The following is a 26,253-nucleotide window of genomic DNA, read 5'->3' as shown; positions in this document are numbered from 1 at the left end:
ATGAAGACGATGTTTGTGAATGACAAATTTTGCGTGATGAATATGTTTACGGAAAATCGTTGTATCGAAGGATTTTGTCACTTTCTTTTTCTTCATATAAAATCGATCGATTCAACTTTTTTTAGCATAAATGATCATTCTTTTGACCGATGTGAAAAGAAAGCAGGACGGCTTCGCAGTATCAAATGCCTTAACTAATTCTCAAGTTATTGAAGGACTTGAAGCGGAAATAAACAAACAGATAATATTTCCTGTTTCATGATAAGTTGTGGCTCTTTTCTATAAATTTATCCATCATATCACGCTCTCACAAGTAAGGATTTTGTAGCATGAACATGTTTTAAGTAAATTGGGTCGGATTATGTTTTATTTTGTTCTATCTATGAGAAGCGTGATTTGCCTTTAATTTAATTTATACCACGCCGTTCACATCCAGACAGAATGTCGAGACCGAAACGTACATCTTCCTAATTACTAATCCCGCAACGAAAGCTGTTCTTTCATACTAGGGCAACTACCAAGACCGATGCACACTGAATTTTAAAACCTGTTTAAACGTTCAAGTTCTTTCGTGGCATTAATCGGGATCTTTACGGTACAAAAGCCGCTAGGAAGAATTATATTTCGGGACAAATTCACAAATAGTTACTATAAATAGAGAGAGTCAGAGCGAAAAACAGCCTTTATGGTTAATTCTCTCAGCGGAACAGTTTTTACGGGCCACCAGTAATATTTTTCAGACAGAGAGAAGAAAGGTTTAGCTTCAATTTGGTGTTGTTTTTTAACTCCAAAACAATATACCAGACCGCTTTTGACAATCTTGAAGTTAGCTAATATTCGCCCTGTCGTTTATGTTCTAGAAATGGGTCGGTTGTCGAAGATCGTAACTTTTCTTAAACGTGATATTTTCAAACAAAATATATCTGAAAATAAACTTCAAGAGATACCTAAACAGCTGTGTAAAGGGTATACTGAGTAGTTGTTTGGTATGTATACACGAGTGTCGTGAAAACACCTTAAATTTCATCCAAAATGGTCGCCACGGTGGATTTGCTTTTCGAATTTTTAACTTTTCTTAATTTTAAAAAAAGTTAAAGGAAACTGAACCGTTTAATGTCATTTTCGAAAATAGTTTACTAAAAGGTTTATTTGGGGCAAATAAAAATAAAATTGAAATTCCCTTTCTGTCGGACGATTCTCGAAAAATTCAGAATCTGTCTCTTAATTTTCGCGAGTATGAATTTTCGCCATTTTTTTTTCCAAAACATGAAAATCGCGAAATCTAATACGCACGAAAATAAGAAAGAATCGACAAGAATAAGGTTCCCGTAGACTGTTCACAGCCCTCTCTTTGTTCGTATTTTTCTTCGATTGTTGAATGCGGGAAAAGAATCGCGGGAAAACTGGACTCCAGCTTCACGCACGCTTCGCTCGCCGTTTCTCTCGTGTTTTGTGTGTTGGAAAAAAGGGGGACTGTGTACAGTCTATAGTAACTGGAGGCAATTTTTTACACGTGAAATTTGCAATATCTCTTGATTCAATGCAACACTAAATTCAATTTTTTAGTTGATATTATGGCTTTATAAATAAGACCTCAAAGACCTCAATCTTTTATATAAATGGTTCACAGGTGAGGAATCGAACCCATAACCAGCTCGGCGAAAAGCAAAACCGGTAAGGCGAGATATGTAATCTTTTGGAATATATATTCTATTAAGATTAAGAAGCCGTCAGTATGAAGCGAAAATGTCGTCTCAAAAAGACCACATTTCCTTTAATATCTGAGTCGAATTTTCCACACTTTTGAAGGTCCTATTTGAATAATTTCCACGCACTTTGCACATGTTGCCAGGGATTGTTGCCAGGAGCCTTGCCAGGACAATATCAGTTCATTTCTTTTTAAAACGGAGAAGACCCTGGGCACGAAATTGCCGGGTGGCTGAAAAAACTGCTTGGCGAAGCAAGTGTCAGAGTCGTACGCGTCTCACGCAGAATAGTTTTCACTTTTTTCGGTCTTTTAGCTACATGTTGAACAACAGAAAAGACGTCTGGGTACAGATGAGAAATTTGTGAAAACACTACAAGATGTAGAGACGGATCAGCTGTATAAAGCTTGGTAACATGGACGAGGAAGAGGCCATTCCTTCGAAAATACCAAGACTAGAAGTCGAAGATGAGCATTGGATTCGTCCTCCTGCAGTTACTTATGCGCATCCGGACACACTGGTAAGATTCAGGGTTCTTTACTTTTTTCTTTAGCCTTCTGCTTAGGTGATCTAAATGAAAATTTTGGTTAGGTATCATTTCATTATGTACTATTTTTCCGTTTTACCTTTCTGAAGTCCTTTCTGATTGAAGAACCGTAATCCCTCGCTAATTGTTTTTCATAATTTGTAGTACAGTAAGTACTTAGAGATATTGATAATTTCCCCTTCGGCGTAAGCTGGCATTTGACTCGTTGATGTTCTCTGATAGACGTGAATTTGACATAGGCAGTTACTGTAATGTTTTTTGGGGGTAGGGAATTTGACATCATATAGGGTTGGGTGAAAAGGTTTGCGGCTCGACGGATTTAAGGTCATTGCCCCGAAATAAAACTGAACATAGATTTTTAACCAAACTTCGCCTACTGGTTTATTACTTCAAGGGAACTTAAATTTTGAAATAAAAAAGGGGGGTCACCAGATTCGTTTAGGAGCAGGACGACCATGTATATTCCATATAATTCCTTTATAATTCCTCTGCGAGTACTGGCAAAGTACACTTTTTTATTTTTCAAACACATGAATTGATCTGTTTTCATTTTACAGAAAGAATTTGATCGCTACACCCAAAATATGAGAAAAAATTGATAGGTCACCAGGCTCGTTTAAGGGAAAGTGACAATTTACTTCTCTCGAGGACTAAGCCGCATAGAAAAAAGCCGCCATTTTGTTGATGTGCTCACGCGCGCGCGCTAATTACGTGTAAAATTCTGCGCAGTAGGGATGCGCAATGCAAAACAGGGCAATGACCTTAACCTTAAAAAGCGCACGGATTGTGGATTTTTGCAAAATATTGAGCGGATTCGCTTATTTCGAAAATACAATGGATTGCGGGTAAGCTGAGAATTTTGGAGCCGATTTCGGACTTTTTATGTCAGGAAGTTCCTATCATGGATACTAAACGACGTCCGGATCCGGCCATCGTCGGTATGTTGGTGGAATTGTTGCAAAAACAAGCAATGAAAAGAATCTTCTTGAAAAATTGGCATGAAAACAACATTTACTGTCCGTTGAAGAGAAACTATACGACACAAAGTTTACAAGAAATGCGGATTTGGAATTGAATGAAAATGGTAACGGATTGACGGATTTAGCCAAAAAATAGCACGATCGGCGGATTTGTGTACCCCTATTCACCCCCCTCCCTATGGAAAAGGGAATTTGAACAAATTTGGCTGGATGTGGTGCCATTGATGCCATCTTGATATTTAGCATATAAATTAGCTTAACTGGTAATTTTGTGTTTTTTGTGTGAACTTTCACAAGTCCAATATTTTCTGAATATTGGACCTTGGAAGTATTGTCCCAACTAAGTCACTTCTTTTTTAGCTTAAAAAAATAAAATTTTACTTTCACGAAAACCCATCAAGGTCATACTTTCTATTGGTTTGTAAAACAGCGATAGGGAATCCAGTCAGTATCTGTTCCTCATTGTTGCCATGCATGTCTTGGGGTGAGGGTATTTGTGTTTGTGATATGACCCCGGGCTAATGTTTTAACATCGTTTCTGGCCCAGGGTATGGGAATTTCAAAAACCACTTTTTAAAATTAAGTTTAGATGCCTGTCCTGGGGCAGTTGGGATGTTGAAATTTCAATTTGATCAGTACATAAAAAGGAACCATATTCGGTTGCACTAGGGTGTCTCTAGTAAAGTCATTATGTTAAGGCCCCAGAGATTGACCAGTTTGTTATCTCATATTAAATTAGCAGAGTGATCATCCAAACTGAAAGAAACGCCCAAATGGTGCCAAAATCTTGTTTGGTGGGCATGGCTCAAATTCATTTTCATCACTACCTTAACTCTTTTTGACAATTCTTTTCTTACTTTTTAAAATAACTCTACTTGTACCAGTAGAATGTACAGAAATAACTCTAACAGTAGTTATTTTAGATTCAAACATAACAGTCAAGCCGGATCTTCTTTTGATGGGAACCTTACGATGTTGTGGCGCAATGTTCCGATTTTGATTGACAGTTTGCTCGTCGCAACTTGCGACTTTCAATTCAAATTGCTCGAGCTTGTACTGAGTTATAGGATGATGTATATTGGTACATGTACCACCTTCAAAGGACCCTAGTCAGCAACGCCTTTGTTTTTGTCTACATACAAGAGTTTCTGTATAATATTTTACGCGGAGCGTGTATAAACCAAAGAGATCACTGTGAAACTGCTTAAGGTAATTAAACAGACTTCCAGTAACACAACTTACAGCAGTACAATAAGATTTCGCTTCACCAAACAGTTTTCATAATTTCAATGACATCGAAAATGGCACAGGCTGACTAGGGTCCTTTAATACAACAAGAAAATGTCACTGGCAATTAATTATTATCATGTACAGTGTAGTTACCACTTATTAAATAAAAGTAAACATGTATGTTCTGTGACATTTTGTCAGATATTAAAGGTCAAATGAACAGAAATTTTGAAATGCCATTTTAACCAACCAAACACTTAAACTATCCATTATTGAGTAAAATTTAAAAAAAATTTTGCTTTCCGGACCTTAAAGCGTGAATTACAGCAAAAAATACGAAGATTTCCCAAGGCTTCACGAAAACGTTTTTAATGAATGACTGCGCACTGCAATGGAAGGAATGGAACGAGTTTGTGACGTCATAATTGGTGTTTTTGAAGACGACCGCAGACCGATTCTGCAGATCAGACCGCACTGGTTTTCAAAGTTCGAGACAATAGAGAGCTAAAAGCAACGACGACGGCAACGTCAACGACAACGTAGACCTAATGGAAAATGAATTTATATTTTATATTCTCGCAACTTTCCGGAATTATTCTGCTTTTTTATCACTTTAAGAACTAGCTCCCGCTGAATATTTAAAGAGAGCATTCAACCCCAATAAAAATTAACCGTTGTGGCTGACGTAGTTCAAAATACGCAGGATTTGGTCATTTCACGTTGTTGTTTTGCAGAGAACGGCTTTGAAATGTGCCAAGATTCAAAACGCACATGCAGAGGTATAAACGCACGTGCAGATAATTCTGCTTATTAAACCTTTTGCTCGTTAAATGCTAATGAGAAAGAACAATAGAGATTCCTGATTTGTTTTCATACCAGCGTGTAAACTACCTATGTCTCACATGATATGCAAAACGACAGCAAACAAAAGTTTAAGCTATTTTTGAGCTTTAAGCTATTTTATTTTTAAAAAAAATGTGCGTTTCTGAAAAACAACCAGCAAACAATCAACTGAAAAAAGGCCAAACAGAACGAAAAAACCGCTTGAAATGTCACTCAACACATTTATTTTAATACTAAGGATCGGTCTGGGGAATCGGTCTGCGGTCGTCTTCAAAAACACCAAATGTGACGTCACAATTAAGTTTTTATTTCCGACAATTTTCCGACAATTTTTCCGAGCTCTCTACGATTATGAAGGCCTGAAAAAAGCATTTTTCAACTTGCAATATCTCTGCAATGCAATGTCCGATTACTTTGAAACTTCAAGATATGTTTATTTGGCTCTTAATAAACACATGGGCAAAAAATAAAAAAAATCGAAATTTCTGTTCATTTGACCTTTAAGATTTCAGCTCCCTCCTTCTTTTCTTAAGAAGAGAGACGAAAGGTATGCATGTACATGTATGTGTAGTGCCATTAAGATTTAATTTTGTAAATTAATGTTGTAGATGCTACTTGATAGTGTTTTAAATCCAATTTCTAATGAAAAACTCAGCTTACAATTTATTTTGAATATAAAATGTCAGCAACATGTCACTTATGTGAATACTTATTAATGCTGAGTCAGCTAATGTGACACATACATGTATGCTCCTCTGTTGCAGCATTACGCAGGTAAGACTTCAAGCTGTGTTGGAGAAATAACAGAGCAATGCAATGGAAGTTCCATGTATACCTCAGACAATCCATTAAAAGTTACCATCGTGGCAGCCCAATGGCATTTTTCATTATTTGATTCTTCATTCTTATCCAGAGAGTTGGCTATTCAACTGGCAAAGTTCTCACAGGTTCAAGTCACTTACTTGGTCCCAGAAACATTATGGTTTGAAAATTACAAGAGAGAAGCTGCCAGTTATGGTGTTACCATTGTTGAAGCAAAGAAACAGCCAGGTTTTGATGACCCTGTTGAGTGGTTGAACTTTCCACCACAAAACCTCGCCAATGACATTGTAGTTGGTGTAGGTGAGAGGTTTGGCAAAATTGCACAAATTTTCAAGGAACGTCACCAGTGCAAGAGCATTTATGTTGCATCTGACTCTTTTGAAGATTGGTTCACTGATTTGGAATGCTTGGAAGAATTAAGACTGGCTTGCAACAAACGTTTTGGATTAACAATCGGAGGAAATGTTGGACTGAGTGAAATGGCTGATCTTCCTGTTACCATTGGACCAAAGACATCTGATGAATTTTCTCGCCGTTGCCGCAACAAAGATATTTTCCCGCTAACTCCAGGTATACTGGAACAATTTTCTGATGTTAAACATGCTACTACTGATGGAACAAAGTTTCGCATCTTAATCTTTGGTGGTAGTAACCCTGACAATTTTGAACAAGAGGGACTTAACACTGCCGCTGAAGCAGTGGCAAAGTTGAATGACAAAGCTTATCACCTTGTGTATGTTGGTGCAGCAAAAGGAAAGCATGGACAATTTGTCAAGAAATTTCTCCAGTGTGGTATTGCTAAAACTCAGCTAACCTTTCGAAGCCTTCCAAGTAGTGAAGAAGATTTGAAAAGATTGTTCTGCGAGGTAGACCTTGCCATCATGCCTTCAGGTGAACAGGGATTTGGAATGATGGCTCTTGCAGCGTTATCTGCTGGTCTGCCCATCCTGGTACATGGGGATTCAGGATTTGGCGAAGCCCTGAGAGAGGTCAAGTTTGGTTCATCATCCACTGTGGATTCTGAGGATGCCAAGGCGTGGGCCAAGGCAATCAAGAAGTTGCGAAAACTTGACAGGAAGACAAGGCTTGAGGAGGCTGCAATCCTGCGTTCATCTTATGATGAGAAGTACAGCTGGGAGAAACAGTTTGAAGAACTGGTTAAGCTCATGTTGAGCCTGGCTTCTGGTATGAATTGTTTGATTCATTCTTTGTATCTTTCCATTATTTGAATTTCCATTATAATTTAATCCTGCAGTCCCCTGAATATAATGTGATATATTTAGCATTTTTCGTTTACATGTACCGGTACATGTAATTAAAGGTCCAAAGTTGTAAAAACCCCACACTTGTGGCCTGTCTGTGTTCAACAAAATTATTACCAAAAATTATTACCAAACAAAAATTAAGACACAAGCCTACCAATTACAATTGTAAAGCAACTGGGGAAAAAGAAGCCGGCCCCCCCCCCCAAAAAAAAAAAAAAAAAAAAAAAAAAAAAAAAAAAAAATAGGTGCTTCAATGGTATTCGAATCCATTCACGACTTCCGCAATAATGGTGCAGTGCTCTACCAACTGAGCTATGAAGACACATGTTGGGAGCAGGTCATTTTTGTGGGTTCTATCTTTCCATAAAGCAGTTACTAATAGACGACAGAATAAATGAAATTATTGCGACATGTACATGTAATCCTTGAATATCCAGCCTGTTGTTCCAGAATATAACCAGAGCGGCAGTGTTTGTAAGCCTGGCCGGGGTTGAACAGGTCAAACTTGCATTTGCTAAATGCGATTCAACGAAAAAATATTAGAAAGTACTGTAGTGAAGTACAGTAAAAACCCGTGTGTAAGAACCTACTTTTTTCAGAGTTTGGAAAAACAGGTTCTTGTATTATGGGGTACTTATTGACAGTTTAGGCTAAGTATGTTCTTAATTAGGTTCTTAATTTTTACAGAGTAGACATTGTTGTTGATTATCAGAAAATAGTATAAAATCTGGTCTGTTCTTCATTATAGATATTTATTAATGTACCCATGTTGCCAAAAGTCCAACAACATTAATTGATCAATGATACAGTACTGTATATAAAATGTATCTTTCCATCAAGATCTGTCACTTTTTTGGTTTTTGGTAAAAAAATATATAAATTAAATAGTTAAACCCCACATATAAGAACCTGTTGGAATTTGTTTGGCTAAACAGGTTCTTATATTTTGGGGTATTAAAAAAGCAAATTTCTGCCAGAAGGTTCTTAAATCCCTATGTTCTTATACCTGCCAACTTTTTCTGGGTCAAAGGCGTGAGATTTTTATCCTGAGAGTGCCAGGATTTCCGAAGGCGATACAACAATGTCCGAAGTTTTCTGAAGACGTCCAAAGTATTCCGAAGACGTTTCAAACATATCCCGAACCGATTGCATGGACGTGTTTTGCAAAATACGACCTCGTTCCCAATGCTTTTCTTGTCGAAACTCTGAGATTTCGGGGAAAGTGTTGTCATTAACTTATTTTACATGGAGTTTTCGTTTCTTACATTGGTTTGAGTTTACATATTTTTGGAAAGTGTGTCAGTTATGGTTGTAATAACTCACATTTTTCGACTAGGCGTGAGAAATTGGTTCGTAAGCGTGAGTTGGCGTGAGATCGAACTTTTCAACTCGCAGGCGTGAGACTCACGCCTAAGGCGTGATCAGAGTTGGCAGGTATATGTTCTTGCACGCGGGTTTTTACTGTACTGATCATTGGTTATAACATATTATAATTGATTGAAAACTGGTAAATGGGCAATTATTGCAATCAATGCTTTAGGAATTTGTCTGCTGAAAATGTAATCAATGATACATGTACATGCATGCGTATGTGCATAAGGATATGCGTATTTAGCGTTTATTTTGGGACGCTTATTTCTGAGCGGTACTGTAGATAACTGAGCTGGACAATCTTGATTATTTCTGATGACTTATTATGAAATGATAACTGATTCCCATAAACACTGAATGAATTTAGTTTAATAATGAAAACATCAAGCATTTCAATCTCTAATTTGTTAATTTTCCTACTAAATAATAATTATTATGTCTTTATCTTTGTTTGCAGCCCAACCAGACCACACTTGATGGAAAGCAACTGGATGCCAAATTTAAGCCCAGGGAAGTCAATCAACAATTTTGATAATTCGCTATTAATATCTTAACAATAGAGTTAACTACTTGCTGTGATCATTGAAAAGTAGAGCGAGAGGCTGAAAAGTTATCCAAAAAGGGAATTACATCTTGAGAAATGAAGTTTTGAGGAAAATTATACACAATTGCATTATGTTTGGCTTCAAAATTGTCCTCAAAATTGAGGATAATTTTAAATCCAAGCTTATACACAAAGGAGTGTTACAGTTACTGTAATACTCTATTACGGTCCCCCAAGAATTTTTACTGCGGTGATACCCTCTGACATGCTATCATTTCTTAATAAAATTTAAAACCTTATACTTACAAAATGGCCTGCAATGAGGCTCACTTTGGGGTCACATACACAACTGGCAAAGCTGTGAGAATGAGTCGGCGAGAGAACCCAGCCAGCAGGAGCCAACTCTTTCTCCCAGCTTTGCTGCTCACATGCGTGACCCACAGTTAAGCCTGCTTGCAGGCTAGCCTATAAATATGGCTCTTTCAAGTAGTTCTATTAGTCACATGGTCAAATAACGGTTTTGGTGATTTTTTTGGTCTAGAGCACACAAATAGCAAATGCCATGCATGCCTGCATCTCTACTAGTCAGAATAGTACTGTATAAGTCAATCTAAACAAGCCTCGGAAATTTACTCTCCTGATTTCAATGTTTTGGAGTTTGAAGGTGCACTTTTCCACAATTCCCTGTAGTCACCTGCATGGTATTTGCTCTGAGTTCTCATTGGTTAATTATGTTGTTTACATTTTGTTGTGTTTGGCCATTGTTGTTGAAAACTGCTCTTACTAGGCAGTTTATAAATATTGATTAGTTTTCAGTGATTGACTACCCTGTGGTTCCTGGCAACTGATGCAGTGTTCTTGAAAGCAGACTGACTCAATTGTTATTACAAGAGTGCTTGGACATATTGGAACTTTTCATACATACAGCAACTTAAGGTGTCCATGTCAACACCCAGTGTGGTGTACAATGGACACTCAATTTTATTACCTGTTATTCAGGATTATAACAAGAGAAGTTTAATTTTAATAGGTGCCATGTAGACAACAAGTGTGGACACTTATTATCAAGCTTTTCATGCAAGCAAACTAGCAGTGTTAGGTGCTATGTCGTTTAACACCCAGTGTCATGGTGTATAAAGGGCACATTTATATTTTATTAACCTAAAGGTGTGCTTGATATTATTTTTGTTACTCACGATCATACCAGTGGTCATGTACAGTAACTCAGTTTTTATAACCTCAAGATGTTGTCATGTTGACGCCCAGTGTAGTGTACAAAGGACATTTTTAGTAATTTCATGTAACCTTTTTAGCCTTGCAAGGCATTGTGTCAACACTCAGTGTAGTGCACATGACGCATTGATGTGTTAACATGCGATTTTAGGAAAAATGGTCTTAGCCTCACTGAAACACAATCTTACTGTTCATATATTTACTAGGTAATATATAACAGCTTGTGATACAATTATATTTCTTAGCTTTTTTGGGTAACACTAACTTTCAAGTAAGTGCTGGAATTTCTATTGTGTGTATTAAATAAAGGTTTTCACTTGTCAATGATGATTGATTGACTGATAAAAAGCTAGTAGTTATTATTATTATTATTATTATTATTATTATTATTATTATTATTATTATTATTATTATTATTATTAATCCAAGCCAGGATGCAGCGTCCCAATTCAAGGTGTCAACCAAGATCACAGCGCCCCTGGTCGAGAAAATAATCGCACAGGATCATGAAACACCGGCTGATACTGCTGTCAAGACACTACAGCAGTGCGTGCGAAGAGAAACCAACGAAGCGCTTCAGACTAGGCTTGGCAATGTCAGGGAGTCTCTACCTCAGAAGACACAACGAGCCATTGATCTCGCAACCGAGAAAGGTGCTTCTAACTGGCTCACGGTCCTCCCACTAAAGGACATGGGCTACAACCTGAATAAAGGCGAGTTCCGAGATGCTGTAAAGCTCAGGTACGACTGGGAAATTGACGACAAGCCGACAGTGTGCGTGTGCGGTGACGCCTTTACAATCGATCATGCAATGATTTGTAGGAGAGGCGGATTCATAATTCAGCGCCATAATGAACTCCGTGACCTCGAGGCTGACTTGCTTAAGATGGTCTGTAATGATGTCGAAATAGAGCCCGTCCTTCAAGAACTGACTGGAGAGAGGCTACCAAGCGGCGCTAACACAACGCCAGATACTCGCCTAGATATACATGCCCGGGGGTTTTGGGAGAAGCAGAGATCCGCGTTCTTTGATGTGAGGGTGTGTCACCCCAACGCGGATTCCTACAAGGACCAAACCCTCAAGCAGATATACCGTAACCATGAGAATGAGAAGAAGAGGGCTTACGCAGACAGGGTTCTTCAAGTAGAACAGGGAACTTTCACTCCATTGGTGTTTACATCCACCGGAGGAATGGGCGAGGGGTGCAAGAGGTATCACAGTAGGCTTGCAGAATTAATCGCCGCAAAGAAAGGGGAGGATTACGCAACAACGGTGTCTTGGATCAGATCAAAAGTCTCATTTGCGATCCTCCGATCCGCCTTAATCTGCCTAAGGGGATCAAGAACTGTAAAGAGAAACAGGAACATTGACATTTATGACATGGACTTTCAAGTAGAGAATTCTCGTACTGCAATCTAGATCGAATATTTTTTTTTTAATATATAGTTCTTCTTTTATTATTGCTCTCGAAGTCGCTTTTACTATTTTTCTACATTCTTAAAGACACTGTTTTTATTATTATGTAAATAATATGTTTATATATAAAGTTCTTATTCGAATAGTCAAATCATTGTAATTCTTTTAGAAATTGGTTAATAAAGTTTTTATTTTATATTTATTTATTATTATTATTATTATTATTATTATTATTATTATTATTATTATTATTATTATTATTATTATTATTATTATTATTATTATTTAAAAAAAAACCTGTAATACTGGCCGCCAGGAGGTGCAGTGGCCTAGTGGTTAACACAGTGGACTCCAGATCAAGTGGTCTGGGTAAAACCCTGGTCGGGACATAGCATCGTGTTCTTGGGCAAGACACTTTACTCTCACAGTGCCTCTCTGCACCCAGGTGTATAAATAGGTACCGATGAATTTAGTGCTGGGGAGTAATGCTGCAATGGACAAGCATCCCATCCAGGGGGGAGTAGAAATACTCCTAGTCGCTTCATGCTACTGAAACCGGGATACGCTCCAGCCTGATGGGCCACTTGGCTCGTATACAGACTTTACCTTTGATACAAACATAAGCTACCCCAAAGTTGTGATCTTCCCCCCCCCCCCCCCACACACACACACACACACACACAAACACACACACACACAAAAAAAGTGTAGTGACAGGAAAAGGTTGCTAATTTGAAGGTCACAAGGGTTGGCACACAGCTGCAAAACTGACCGCTGAGTTTATAAGACCTCACTTTATTTGTTTCCCTAAAAGGAAATGTCAGGAATTAATCATTATTCGGTATTAAACCTTCATGTCCTCATGCGTATGGAACTTACAAATTTCTGAACTTATCTCTGACAGTCTTTTTACATGTACAGTGGTTCTTGAGCTTGCGTGATGGAGTTGATATACATTACAGTGCTAAGCTCACAAAAAAGGCATGTTTTCTGAAGGGCCGAAAAAAGACATGTTACATGTTCAAAAAAATCAACCAAACTTCACTCAAGTAATTATTTTGCTTTGTCCTGTGTTGCCCCAAGATTGATAAATGCCACATTTGAAGTTTGACCTCAACTCTGTGTATAGTACAGACCAGTGACTTGATTTACAATAATAACAATGTTCCTGTTAAAGTTCCTACTTCTGAAGCTGAACCAAAGAGACCAATCACTGTCATGTCAATGACCCTGATACTACCTGCAAAGAAAGAGAGTTGTACATGCAATATGAATAAAATGTACGAAAAAATTTGACCCACCTCAAAGGTAAGGCTTTTTCGTGTAACTGTACTCCAGTGCCCTTGTGTCACTGCAGTGCCGTAGCCATACAAAAATTCTCACCGAGGCAATATCAGAAACAAAACTCTTCTTTCATATTTAAGTACAGTCGAACCCCTATCAAGCGGCCACCCATTAAGCGGCCAGTTATTAAAGTCCCGAATCTTTTGTCAGTATAATACTGTAAATAAAACCCCTTTTAAACGCGGGTACGGCCACCCCTGTTAAGCGTTTTTGCCCCTATTCAGCGGCAGCAAGAATGTAATATACAATGTTTGGCCTTGTTTTCAACAAGGTCGGAAAGACAAGAATCTAAAAAGGAAAGCGATGGCTGATAAAATCATTCAAATACGGGATTATTGTCGTCTTAGGTGATTCTGTGATTCCTTTTCAAGCTATTTTGTATTGAAATAACGCGACCTTTAGTAAAAGGCCTTATGCTAAGTTCCGACGAACCCAATCTCTATTAAGCGGCCATACATACATCACTTTTCTTTACCCTCGGATTTGAAGAGTAGCTTTATATAGCTAATATCTCCGAGCATTTCAACAGTACAACATTGCAATGGGGAAAGACCAGTCCACAACACCGGGAACTCCATGCCCTACAGGGGCGGATCCAGGATTTTTCAACGGGGGGTGGCTGTTTACCAAAATTTTTTGTTTACTATCTTGTTTTAGCTCCAGTTTTTTTATCGGGGGAGGGATATCAGGCTTTGATACAGGATTTTGAAAGTGGGAGTTCAAATTTTTTGGATCTGAGGCCAATACTTCATGGGACCGTAGGCTCCATCCCCCTAGGGGGGTCTGGGGGCGTCCCCTCTCGGAAAAGTCTGAAAAGTTGAAGCCTCTTAGACGTGATTTCCGCGATTCTGAGCAGCTTTAAACAGCTTTCAGTTAACTTATTAAATCGCTGTTTTTCCTTGATAACTTGGCAAAACTATTCTTTTCTCAACTTACCTTGAATTATATTTGGGACAGAAACTCTAGTTCTTATGAACAGTGATTGAAATGTTGACAAGCCACGAACTTACACGAAAGAACAGATATGCGTTGTTTTGCTCACCCACGTGTGTGGAAATTTTTAGCCCTTGGCAAAGTGGCCTGGGGACAACTGGGTGAGTCAATGTTTTCCAGTTTAAGAACAGCGGCTTTGCTTGTGAAATCGCGTCGATGCGAAGCAAATGGTAAGAAAACTCGCTAAAAATATTTAAATGGAGAAGAAAATCATGCCAGCAAGGCTAAAACAACTCTTGAAAGCTAAAAGGAATGTTAAATTATACACACATGTTTTGTTACATTAAGCACAGAAAATTCGTAAAACAGGCTGTCGAAAATCTTCTTTTTCGGAAAAGTGGCCGTCCTTAACTTTGAACGGCCGCCTGGCTAAGGAAGGTGGATGTAAACAAATATTTCAAATTTACTTAAGCTAAACATGTTAACACTTTTTTCACCTTACCCAGTTTCATTGTCCTTATTTACTTTTTTAATGTGTTTATTTTCATTTTTCTGGTGGATCAAGGGGGGTGGCTAGCCACCCAATCCACCCCCCCCCCCTTGGATCCGCCCCTGCCCTACTCTTTACGATAAGTGTGCGGGTTCTTTTACGTCCCCTGCTGACCGTGACACTGAAGATGCAGGAGACGGGGCCTACGGTTTATCCACCTTATCCGAGAAGACTAGAATATCTAACCATTTGCAGATGTTATTGCAAAGGCAGCATGTTCTCCTCAGTTATTTTAAGACCCTGAGTGTTGGTCCAGTCTGGGACTCGAACCCGAGACCTCCCGCACGGTAGTCCGGCGCTGTACCAACTGAGCTAACCGGTCGGCGGCCAGTTGCCATTTTCCCGAGGATGGCCGCTTAATAGAGGTTCTACTGTTTTTCTAATGCATAGCCTCTTACAAAAACCTAAAGAATAAACAAGTTCCAAATTTTTACCGAAGCAAGTGCCTGGGTTGCCCTGTAATTAGCTATGGCCGTGTATTGTCATCGAATCAGACTCTGTCTAATAAAAAGCCTTCACTTTGTCTTATTTTCAACAGTTACTTGTATTGTCAGGGGCACAGTGACAGACTTGGTAGAGAGTTCATAATTAAACGTTTACGGCGAAGGAGGATTTTTCAAACCGCACGTGGACAATCCATCTGATCACGACATGATAGGAACTCTGGTCGTTTGCAGTGGCGGACCTAAGGGCGGGGCTCGGGGGACCCGGGCCCCCTCCTTATTTTTGGTAAAAGAGTTTTGTTAGTGACTCCCCCGCCAAAAATGTATTGAGTGTACACAGGCAAAAAGGGGCCCTCCTTAGTTCAAGGTTTGGATATCGATCCGCCACTGGTTTGCCTTCCTTCATCCCACAAAGGCGGTGAGTTGCTCGTTAACCATGACGGCTTGCAACACGTGTTAGGAACTCTGGCCGTTTGCAGTGGCGGACCTAAGGGCGGGGCTCGGGGGACCCGGGCCCCCTCCTTATTTTTGGTAAAAGAGTTTTGTTAGTGACTCCCCCGCCAAAAATGTATTGAGTGTACACAGGCAAAAAGGGGCCCTCCTTAGTTCAAGGTTTGGATATCGATCCGCCACTGGTTTGCCTTCCTTCATCCCACAAAGGCGGTGAGTTGCTCGTTAATCATGACGGCTTGCAACACGTCTTCGACTTTTCACAGCACTCTGACGACACGAGCAGAATTCAGTGGGCTGCATTTTACAGCGACTGCATTCACGAAGTCAAGCCTGTCCTTGAAGGACACAGAGTTACCATCACTTACAACATTATCACTTCACAATGCTCACCATGCTATCCCCTTATTAATAGCAGCCGTGTGCCCGAAGACCCTGTTTCTGTGCAGGAGCATTTTGAATGCAGCGTAGAAAGTCCCTCTTTAGCCTCGAAAGCTCTTGCTAATGTGAACGTCGAGCTTGAGAAGATTCAAAGGCAAAGGAGAAGTTCACCTTTCAAGGTTGGATTTCTTTTAAAACACAAGTACATCTCAAAGGGTCTCCAGCCACATTTACTTAAAGGAGAAGACAAAACATTGTTCGACTTCTTAGTTGATAAGCAGTGGAAATGTGAGTTAAAGAGTGTACTGACAAGGTATCAGACTGCCGCGATCCTTTTGGGAGAGGACTTGGATTATGAGGAGACTCACGAAATCTATGAATTCAACGTCAGTTCAAAGTCTTCCAAGCCTCCTTGGTTGGTCTCTGGTGATCGTTCGAGGGGATGGATACACCATGGTTTTCGTCAATGGCGCGTTGGTATCCCCTTTATTGAAATTTACAGAAAGCCGACAGAGAATGTCCAACTTGAACCAGTGCGTGATTATAAAGGAGAAGGCTCGTGGGTCGGCAACCAAATTGAAGATTGTGGCGTAGACAAGATTTATTTGGATTCCGCAGTCATCGTGGAACTTTGCAAGGAGCTGTAAACGTTGACTTTTACTATCGCATTAATCAGTATGTCCAACAAGAAAACACGTTCTTTTCAAGCTTATGCTTAACTTTATGTTGTGTTTTTACAAAGAAGAACACGCTCGAATCATTGCGATAGTCGATATTTCATGTTGTCCTATCAAAAGTACTTTTAATTTAAGCTTGTATCTTTTTGTGCTAACAATATGCATTTACTGTTTGCCGTAAAAACCATGGCCATGTTTTAATTATACAATGACAGCTAGGATCCGTAGATAGTAGTATACTAAACGATGTTATTTTTACTTTAAGACTAATAATTTGGTGCAAACACGCAGTTGTCTGTTATGGAATCTGATTATGTCTGTATAATATACGATTGCAAACTGGACGACCGCGCAGAATTATTCAAGTATCATTATTATAAATGAATGTACGGTGTACGATGAGTATCATGCGTTAAAATCTTGAAAAAATACATAAAATCTTGAAAAGTTACATGAAATCTTGAAAAAATACATAAAATCTTGAAAAGTGACATGAAATCTTGAAAAACACGAAAAAATCTTGAAAACAAAGTGAAGAATCTTGAAAAACGCGAAAAAATCTTGAAAAACGCGAAAAAATCTTGAAAACGCGAAAAAAATCTTGAAAACGCGAAAAATCTTGAAAAACACGAAAAATCTTGAAAACGCGAAAAAATCTTGAAAACGTAAAAAAATCTTGAAAAACGCGAAAAAATCTTGAAAAACGCGAGAAAACTTGAAAAACGCCAAACAATCTTGAAAATCACGCGAAAATCTTGATATAAACGCTGGAAGCTTGAAAATTATCATGAAAAGGTCAAATGAGATCTTGATCTCACGTGACACGACGTGCTTGTTGAATACATGTCTGTTAGGCCAAACACGACTCCCGTTGGCCGCTTAAAGTTAACCTTCAGTCTGTTTAATTATGGATTTTACGTTCTCTAGATCTCTAGAGCTGTTTCAGTAAAAATATTAATGCCATTTTGTTTGCTTGTTCTGTGGCATGTTAAGCTAAAAGTCGTTTATCAGTCCTTTAAAAGAATATTGTTGTCTCACTGTCTGGAACGTGTATCGGATCAGTAGACCTCTCGAACATAGCCTGCAGAACAGGCGGTTTATTTTGCGGGTCGAGGCGCGAAGTGCTAGGTTATTATTTAGCGGGTCACGCGAGGGCGAGCGCGAAGCGCGAATGAAAAATATAAAAACCGCCTGTTCTGCAGACTATCTCGAACAATGATTTTGTTTATCATAAGCGTGCGGTCAGCTCGCAGGATTGTGTCTTTTCAACGGATGCGAAGATCTAAGATCCGAGTCCTTTCAAGGGTAATGCAGTCTCAAAGCATTGTGAGTTATTTCAGTTTTTCAAGCTCCCCTTAGCTTGGGTGTTGAGATTTGTACAAAAACGGCAAATCGAATGATTTCAAATAATTGGACGAGACTTTAGGAGCAACTGATGAGTTCCACTGAAGAACCGAAACTCGAGTCTTGCTTAAGAATAAAAAAATTGCCAGAAGAGATCATCGTTACCGCATCCTGGAGACTTCAAATCCAGTAATCAAACTGTAATAAAATTTATTTGTTGGATGCAAGTAACGAGACAAAACGAATAAAAAAATGGAGGCAGTTAGTTGAGTTCCAAAACGCAAATCTCAACCAATACTTTTACCGAAACAGCTCAAAGGGAGTAGTGTTTGGCCTAACAGACATGTATTCAACATGCAAGCACGTTGTCTCACGTGAGATCAATATCTCATTTCACCTTTATTAATCTTCAAGCTTTTTCGCGTTTTCAAGATTTTTTTCGCGTTTTCCAAGATTTTTTTGCGTTTTTCAAGACTTTTTACCGTTTTTCAAGATTTTTTCGCGTTTTTCAAGATTGTTTTCGCATTGTCAAGATTTTTTGCGTTTTTCAAGATTTTTTAGCGTTTTTCAAGATTTTTTTCGCGTTTTCAAGATTTTTTCGCGTTTTTCAAGATTTTTTCGCGTTTTCAAGATTTTTTCGCGTTTTACAAGATTTTTTCGCGTTTTTCAAGATTTTTCACTTTGTTTTCAAGATTTTTTCGTGTTTTTCAAGATTTCATGTCACTTTTCAAGATTTTATGTATTTTTTCAAGATTTCATGTACCTTTTCAAGATTTTAACGCATGATACTCATCGTACACCGTATGAATGAGGTAGCACAAAATCCTGTGTTACCAGTTGATTATTAATTTTCCAAGTTTGGATTACAAGCAGGATTTTAAAATTTCGAAAAAAGAATTTTCTGCTATAGTTTCCGAGAAGTTGAATGCAAATTCCGAGAAACATCTGTTGTCATGCAGGTAACCAGAGAACAAAGAAACTGTCAATCACGCAAGCAATGAAACGAAAATTGCATTAAATTTCGGCCGTCGATAAAACCAGGAAGATGGAACATTCCGAAACACGGAAAAATACATAATATTAAATTAAAGAAAATAAATGAAAAAACGTGTGTGTATATTAAGAATCTCAAACCTGATGTTTACAGACATAAAGGGCCTTAATAGATAATACAAGTAACGTACTAAACATGGATCAGGCATAATGCTAACGTAAAATTCCAAGATTGAAGTCGACCAAAAACGGAGATGTTATCGAATGACAACTCCAAACAGTCAAACTCCTTCAATAATCATTTTAGAGCATGATTTCGTAACGAATCTTCGTATCAACGCACAGCTATCTTACATTTAAAACGTAAATTGTTTTATTTCTCTTGTGGATGCATTTACAAATCAAAAATCCAAAAAATGACGATAACAACAATCAAAATGCAATGGCAATCTGACGCATAACGTGAAACATAGACGGTCGTAGACTTTGCAAACAGAAGCCATGGTTAGTTGTTTGTTTTTGGCACAGTCCTTGTTCATCCGGCATAAACAAGGTTCGTCCTTTCTTGGAATTGGTAGCTATTTCCGGCGGATGCAATGTACCTATTTTCTAAGAATTCCCAGCTACACCTGATTGGCTAGTAGAATCGCGTGACGCTACTTTGCGTCAAGAATGAATAGGGACGCGAGTTTATCTGTCAATCAGAAGTAATGTACCAGTCAAATCGAAGGTTCAACATCCCCCCCCCCCGGGCAACACCCCGGGCATTTGAATTTTTGAAAAATTTGTGTTCAAATTCCCCCCTTCCAGGGCCAAAAAGCCGTTCAAATGCCCCACCATAGATCCATTTCACGTCATTAAAAATGCCTTTTTTCGAGAATTAATTCACGCGCCAAGTCTGCAGACAAGTCTAAAATACAGGAAAAAGCCTTTGTAACCCTTCGCTTTTTATCCAAGTTGTCACAAAGTGGCAATCTTTTCTTTATGAATCCTTTAACTCGTCATTTTGGACCTTATTTCGGCCTTCGCCATGATTTATCAACCCACGTTCACTCACTGGGACACGTAGTACGAAATCGAGGTTAGAGTTCAAATTCCCAACCCCATATGTGTAGTGATCAAGTTCCCCACCCCCAGGGACGATAAAGGCGTCAAATGCCCGGGGTATGCCCGGGGGGGGATGTTGAACCTTCGATTTGACTGATACATAACCCCTTTTGTAAACCATTAACAAAGAGGTTTAGTTGTTGCAAACTCAAATTCGAAAATGGCTGAAGCTTTTGCTAAACAGCGGCCAAAGGAAACCGACCATGGACCCCTTGAATACGAGCAAGCCGTAGAAAACTCGGTCCACAGTCCTCCATTGGGCTATGTAGTCAACAGTCATCATATCAAAAAAACGTATCGTTTCAAAGAAGAGATCAAAATTTACGATCCACTTATCGATAGTCTCGAGCATGCTTTATCCCAACCCGTGTTTTGCTGTGGGGGAAGTTTACGGCCATCAGATATGGAGAAGTGCATATTAAAAGTGAAGCCAACAAATTCAGAAGAAGACAAAGATCACTGGGAAGAATTCAGTTTTCCAAATATTCCTTTGGACGAGTTGCTGAAGCACTGCAATCCAGCACCGTTTGGCGACATAAAAGAAATGAAAACAGTGCTTGATCCTGAGGTTCGTCTGGCCTACGAAATCGAATCAGCAAGGTTCAAAATACACAGATATCCTGGAGAAATATCGATTGAAGCACACATCGAGGATAAACTTACTCCTGGCAGGTATATAGAGCTGGTTCCCTATAAAGTCAACGTTTACGGCGAAGGAGGGTTTTTCAAACGGCACGTCGACAATCCATCTGATCACAACATGATAGGAACTCTGGTCGTTTGTCTTCCTTCACCTCACAAAGGCGGTGAGTTGCTTGTTAACCATGACGGCTTGCAGCACGTCTTCGACTTTTCACAGCACTCTGGAGACACGAGCAGAATTCAGTGGGCCGCATTTTACAGCGACTGCATTCATGAAGTCAAGCCTGTCCTTGAAGGACACAGAGTTACCATCACTTACAACATTATCACTTCACAATGGTCACCAAGCTATCCCCTTATTAATAGCAGCCGTGTGCCCGAAGACCCTGTTTCTGCGCAGGAGCATTTTGAATGCAGCGTAGAAAGTCCTTCTTTAGCCTCGAAAGCTCTTGCTAATGTGAACGTTGAGCTTGAGAAGATTCAAAGGCAAAGGAGTAGTTCACCTTTCAAGGTTGGATTTCTTTTAAAACACAAGTACATCTCAAAGGGTCTGCAGGCACATTTGCTTAAAGGAGAAGACAAAACATTGTTCGACTTCTTAGTTGATCAGCAGTGGAAGTGTGAGTTAAAGAGTGTACTGTCAAGGTATCAGACTGCCGCGATCCTTTTAGTTTATGAGGATGATGCCGACTTAGATTATGAAGAGACTCACGAAATCTACGAATTCCACGTCACTTCAAAGTCTTCCAAGCCTCCGTGGTTGGTCTCTGGTGATCGTTCAAGGGGATACTTACAAAGAGGATTTCGTCAATGGCGCGTTGGTATCCCCTTTATTGAAATTTACAGAAAGCCGACAGAGAATGCCCATCTTGAACCGGTGCGTAATAATAAAGGAGAAGGCTCGTGGGTCGGCAACGAAATTGAAGATTGTGGCGTAGATAAGATTTATTTGGATTCCGCAGTCATCGTGGAACTTTGCAAGGAGCTGTAAACGCTGATTTTTACTATAGCATTATTAATTAGTATGTCCAACACGAAATCTCGTTATTTTTTAGCTTATGCTTATGTATATGTTGTGATTTACAAAGAAAAACATGCTCAAATCATTGCAATAGTCGATATTTCATGTTGTCCTCTCAACACTGCTTTTAATTTAAGCTTGTATCTTTTTCTGCTAACAATATGCTTTTACTGTTTGCCGTAAAAACCATGGCCATGTTTTAATTATACAATGACAGCTAGGATCCGTAGATAGTAGTATACTAAACGATGTTATTTTTACTTTAAGACTAATTGGTGCAAACACGCAGTTGTCTGTTATGGAGTCTTATTATGTCTGTATAATATGCGATTGCAAACTGGACGACCGCGCAGAATTATCAAGTATCATTATTATAAATGGAAAGAGGTAGCACAAAATCCTATGTTACCAGTAGATTATTAATTATGCAAGTTTGGATTACAAACAGGATTTTAAAATCTCGCAAAAAGAATTTTCTGCTATAGTTTCCGAGAAGTTGAATGCAAATTCCGAGAAACATCTGTTGTCATGCAGGTAACCAGAGAACAAAGAAACTGTTAATCATGCAAGCAATGAAACGAAAATGGCATTAAATTTCAGCCGTCAATAAAACCAGGAAGATGGAACATCCCAATACACGGAAAAATACATAATAATAAAGTAAAGAAAATAAATGAAAAAAAAAAAAAGTGTATGTATATTGAGAATCTGAAACCTGATGTTTACAGACATAAAGGGCCTTAATAGATAATACAAGTAACGTACTAAACATGGATCAGGCATAATGCTAACGTAAAATTCCGAGATTGAAGTGGACCAAAAACGGAGATGCCATCAAATGACAACTCCAAACAGTCAAACTCCTTAAATAATCATTTTAGAGCATGATTTCGTAACGAATCTTCATATCAACGCGCAGCTATCTTACATTAAAAACGTAAATTGTTTTATTTCTCTTGTGGATACATTTACAAATCTAAAATCCAAAAAATGACGATTACAACAATCAAAATGCAATGGCAATCTGACGCATAACGTGAAACATAGACGGTTATAGATTTTGCAAACAGAAGCTCGTGGTTAGTTGTTTGTTTTTGGCTCAGTCCTTGTACATCCGGCGTAAACAAGGTTCGTCCTTTCTTGGAATTGGTAGCTATTTCCGGCGGAAGCAATGTACCTATTTCAGTGCCGTAGCAAGGGTAAAATAAGTGGGGGGGGGGGGGGGGGGGCACACGAGCGCTGGAGGCGCGAGCTGCTAGGGCGGTTTGGGGGCATGCTCCCCCCGAAAATTTTGAAATCTAGAGGCTTGGAAATGCTATTTCCAGCGTTCTCCAAGAGCTATTTGTGATTTACGCATATCGCAAATTTGAGACATTTTTGAGACATTGTTTTCACATTGTTGTCACGATTTCTGATTTGTTTTAGTTTTTGGCTTTTATATTATTTTCCTACGTACATTGAAAATGAAAAGAAGTACAAATGTTATTGATTCAAACTTCTCGGGAGATAAAATTTTATTTTCAACATTTTATACAGGTCTGTTTTTTACTTTTTGGGAAAAAAACTGGGGAGGGCACGGGCCCCCCCGGCCCCTCCCCTTGCTACGGCACTGTATTTTCTAAGAATTCCCAGCTACACCTGGTTGGCTAGTAGAATCGCGTGACGCTACTTTGCGTCAAGATAATAGACACGCGACTCTACCTGTCAATTAGAAGTAACTCGTTTTCTAAATAACCACCAAAGAGGTTGTCGCAACTCCAAATTCCAAAGGAAACCGACCATAGATCTCTTGAATACGAGCAAGAAGTAGAAAACTCCGTCCATTGGGCTATGTAGTTAACAGTCATCATATCAAAGAAACGTATCGTTTCAAAGAAGAGATCAAAATTTGCGATCCACTTATCGATAGTCTCAAGCATGCTTTATCCAAACCCTTGTTCTGCTGTAGAGGAAGTTTACGGCCATCAGATATGGAGAATTGCGTTTTAGAAGTGAAGCAACAAAAGCAGAAAGTATAAACTGGGAAGCATTCACCTTGCCAAATCTTCCTTTAGATGAACTGCTGGAATACTGCAATCCCGCACCGTTTGGAGACATAAAAGAAATGAAAACAGTGCTTGATCCCGAGGTTCGTCTGGCCTACGAGATTGAATCAGCGAGGCTCCGAATAAGAAGACATCCTGGAATGGAACCCATCAAAGCACATATCGAGGATAAACTTGCTCCTGGCAGGCATGTAGAGCTGGTTCTCTATAAAGTCAACGTTTACGGCGAAGGAGGGTTTTTGCCTTTTTTTTAAAAAAAAATTTCCCCCCCCCAAACCCAAAAGAACCCAAACCGCCACGTCGACAGTCCATCTGATCACAGCATGATACGCAACTCCTTTCCCCCCCCCCCCCCCCCTCTCGGGCTTAAATGATAGGTGCATAATAGGATCGGAACTCTGGTCGTTTGTCTTCCTTCGCCTCACAAAGGCGGTGAGTTGCTTGTTAACCATGACGGCTTGCAACACGTCTTTGACTTTTCGCAGTACTCCGGAGACACGAGCAGAATTCAGTGGGCCGCATTTTACAGCGACTGCATTCATGAAGTCAAACCTGTCCTCAAAGGACACAGAGTTACCATCACTTACAACATTATCACCTCACAATGGTCGCCAAGCTATCACGATATTATTAGCAGCCGTGAGTCCGAAGACACTGTTTATCTTGACGAGCATTTCGAATGCAGTGCAGAAAGTCCCTCCTTAAGCTCGAAAGCTCTTGCTAATGTGGACATCGAGCTTAAGAAGATTCAAAGTCAAAGGCAACGTTCTTCGCCGAAAGTTGGATTGCTTTTAAAACACAAGTACATCTCAAAAGGTCTGCAGCCACATTTGCTTAAAGGAGAAGACAAAACATTGTTCGACTTGTTAGTTAATAAGCAATGGAAGTGCGAGTTAAAGAGTATACTGTCAAGGTATCAGACTGCTGCGATCTATCCTTATGGCTTTGGCGAAGACGGGGAACTCGCTGAAACTCACAAAATTTACGAATTTAATTCTGTGCAGTCTTTCAAACCTGTTAAGTCGGCCTATGGTGCTCCTCAGCGAAGATTGGCGCAAGAAAATTATCGTCAACGGCGCGTTGGTATCCCCTTCATTGAAATCTACCGAAAGGCGCAGAATACGGAACAACAACTTGTTCTCGATAAAGAAGGAGGGGGCAGTTGGATTGGCAACGAAGTTGAAGATGTTGGAGTTGACAAGATTTACTTGGATTCAGCGGTCATCGTGGAACTTTGCAAGGAGTTATAGAAGCTGATTTTGAACTAGCGCATAAGCATAAGCATGTCTGAACTTAAGAAAACAGCGACAGCTTCCAATAATTAGACTATGGTCGTGTTTATAAACGACGCAGACGTAATTAGCTGGACATTTTATTTGTGCTTATGTACAATGCTAGCTGATTCCTAGTCAGTTATATATCATTGGCGCTAAATGCCTTTTTTGATCGCTAGAGTGCGGAAACCAGCTTTATCTTTATCTAAAATTATACGGTTGACGACTAGGTCCTGTAAAAGTTAGTATTCGTCTATTAGGAAGAAATAAATTATTTATGTATTTGGTAGCTTTTAAGCGAGTGAAGCGGTTGCGAAGAATATGGTTAAATAAGTCAGCATAAATTTATCAGTATAAAGACCAATGTAACATTGCCTTTTACGAAGTTTGAAAAAAAAATCGTCATAGTTAATAAAATTATTTATGTGCTGTCCAAAGACCCTTGCAATCACCTGTTGTTTTGTGATAACAGGGCTAAGTTAAACAAAATGGGACGACCGTGCACAAATAATGATGTAATTTTGACTTGCAAAAAAAGTCATGATTTCCGAGAAGTTGAACACAAATTCCGAGAAATCGCAGTCATGCGAGCCACCGTGAGAACAAAGAAACTGTCAATCAAGCGAAAAAAAGTGCCTCGAATTTTCCATATTACGACATGTGAAGTCTGTCATCGATGTAATCTTACCCTCGAAACGTTTTTTACTCATAAATCTTCATAAGCTCTACGGGATCAGAGTCTAAAGAAACAGAACGTTTCCATTTTCTCTCGATTCCTCTTATGGCTCCGTCGCTTATATATTAGTGAAAACTAGATTGTCAGAGTCGCAGACAAGAGCGAAAAACAAACCAACCATGATGCTGGTTCTCACACCCTCCGAGTGCTTCCTTTCTGCTTGCGACTCCAACAATCTAGTTTTCACTGGATCATAGGCGACGAAGTCATAAGCGAAAGCTGAACTTTGTTTACGACTCCGTCTGTTTGATGCTCACTAGATCGTAACACTGCGCTTCCGATTACGACTCCGATTCCGTCGCCAGTGAAATGTTATGGAATTTCGAATTACTCAGACAGTAAAATGTCATGGTTG

The 26,253-nt window shown here is 39.2% G+C and overlaps 2 protein-coding genes and 1 pseudogene across 2 annotated transcripts; all 3 read left to right on the top strand.

Moving 5' to 3' along the window:
* The first annotated feature begins 1,963 nt into the window (after positions 1 to 1,963).
* LOC144665715 (uncharacterized) lies at positions 1,964 to 10,865 on the top strand. Its single transcript, XM_078527008.1, has 3 exons — positions 1,964 to 2,226; positions 6,071 to 7,313; positions 9,222 to 10,865. Exons 1-3 carry the CDS (start codon positions 2,122 to 2,124, stop codon positions 9,239 to 9,241), a joined length of 1,368 nt encoding a protein of 455 aa, XP_078383134.1. The 5' UTR covers positions 1,964 to 2,121; the 3' UTR covers positions 9,242 to 10,865.
* Positions 10,866 to 20,044: 9,179 nt separating this feature from the next.
* Positions 20,045 to 22,750, top strand: LOC144666182 (uncharacterized). The gene has a single exon (XM_078527544.1). It carries the CDS (start codon positions 20,341 to 20,343, stop codon positions 21,811 to 21,813), a length of 1,473 nt encoding a protein of 490 aa, XP_078383670.1. The 5' UTR covers positions 20,045 to 20,340; the 3' UTR covers positions 21,814 to 22,750.
* LOC144666592 (uncharacterized) lies at positions 22,372 to 25,320 on the top strand (annotated as a pseudogene).
* The last annotated feature ends 933 nt before the right edge of the window (positions 25,321 to 26,253 follow it).

Source organism: Oculina patagonica, chromosome 9 (genome assembly GCF_052425735.1).
Source record: "Oculina patagonica isolate OP01 chromosome 9, crgOcupat, whole genome shotgun sequence".
NCBI lineage: Eukaryota > Metazoa > Cnidaria > Anthozoa > Scleractinia > Oculinidae > Oculina > Oculina patagonica.
Note: the sequence above shows the minus strand (reverse complement) of the source record. Positions and strands in the feature narration are given on the sequence as shown.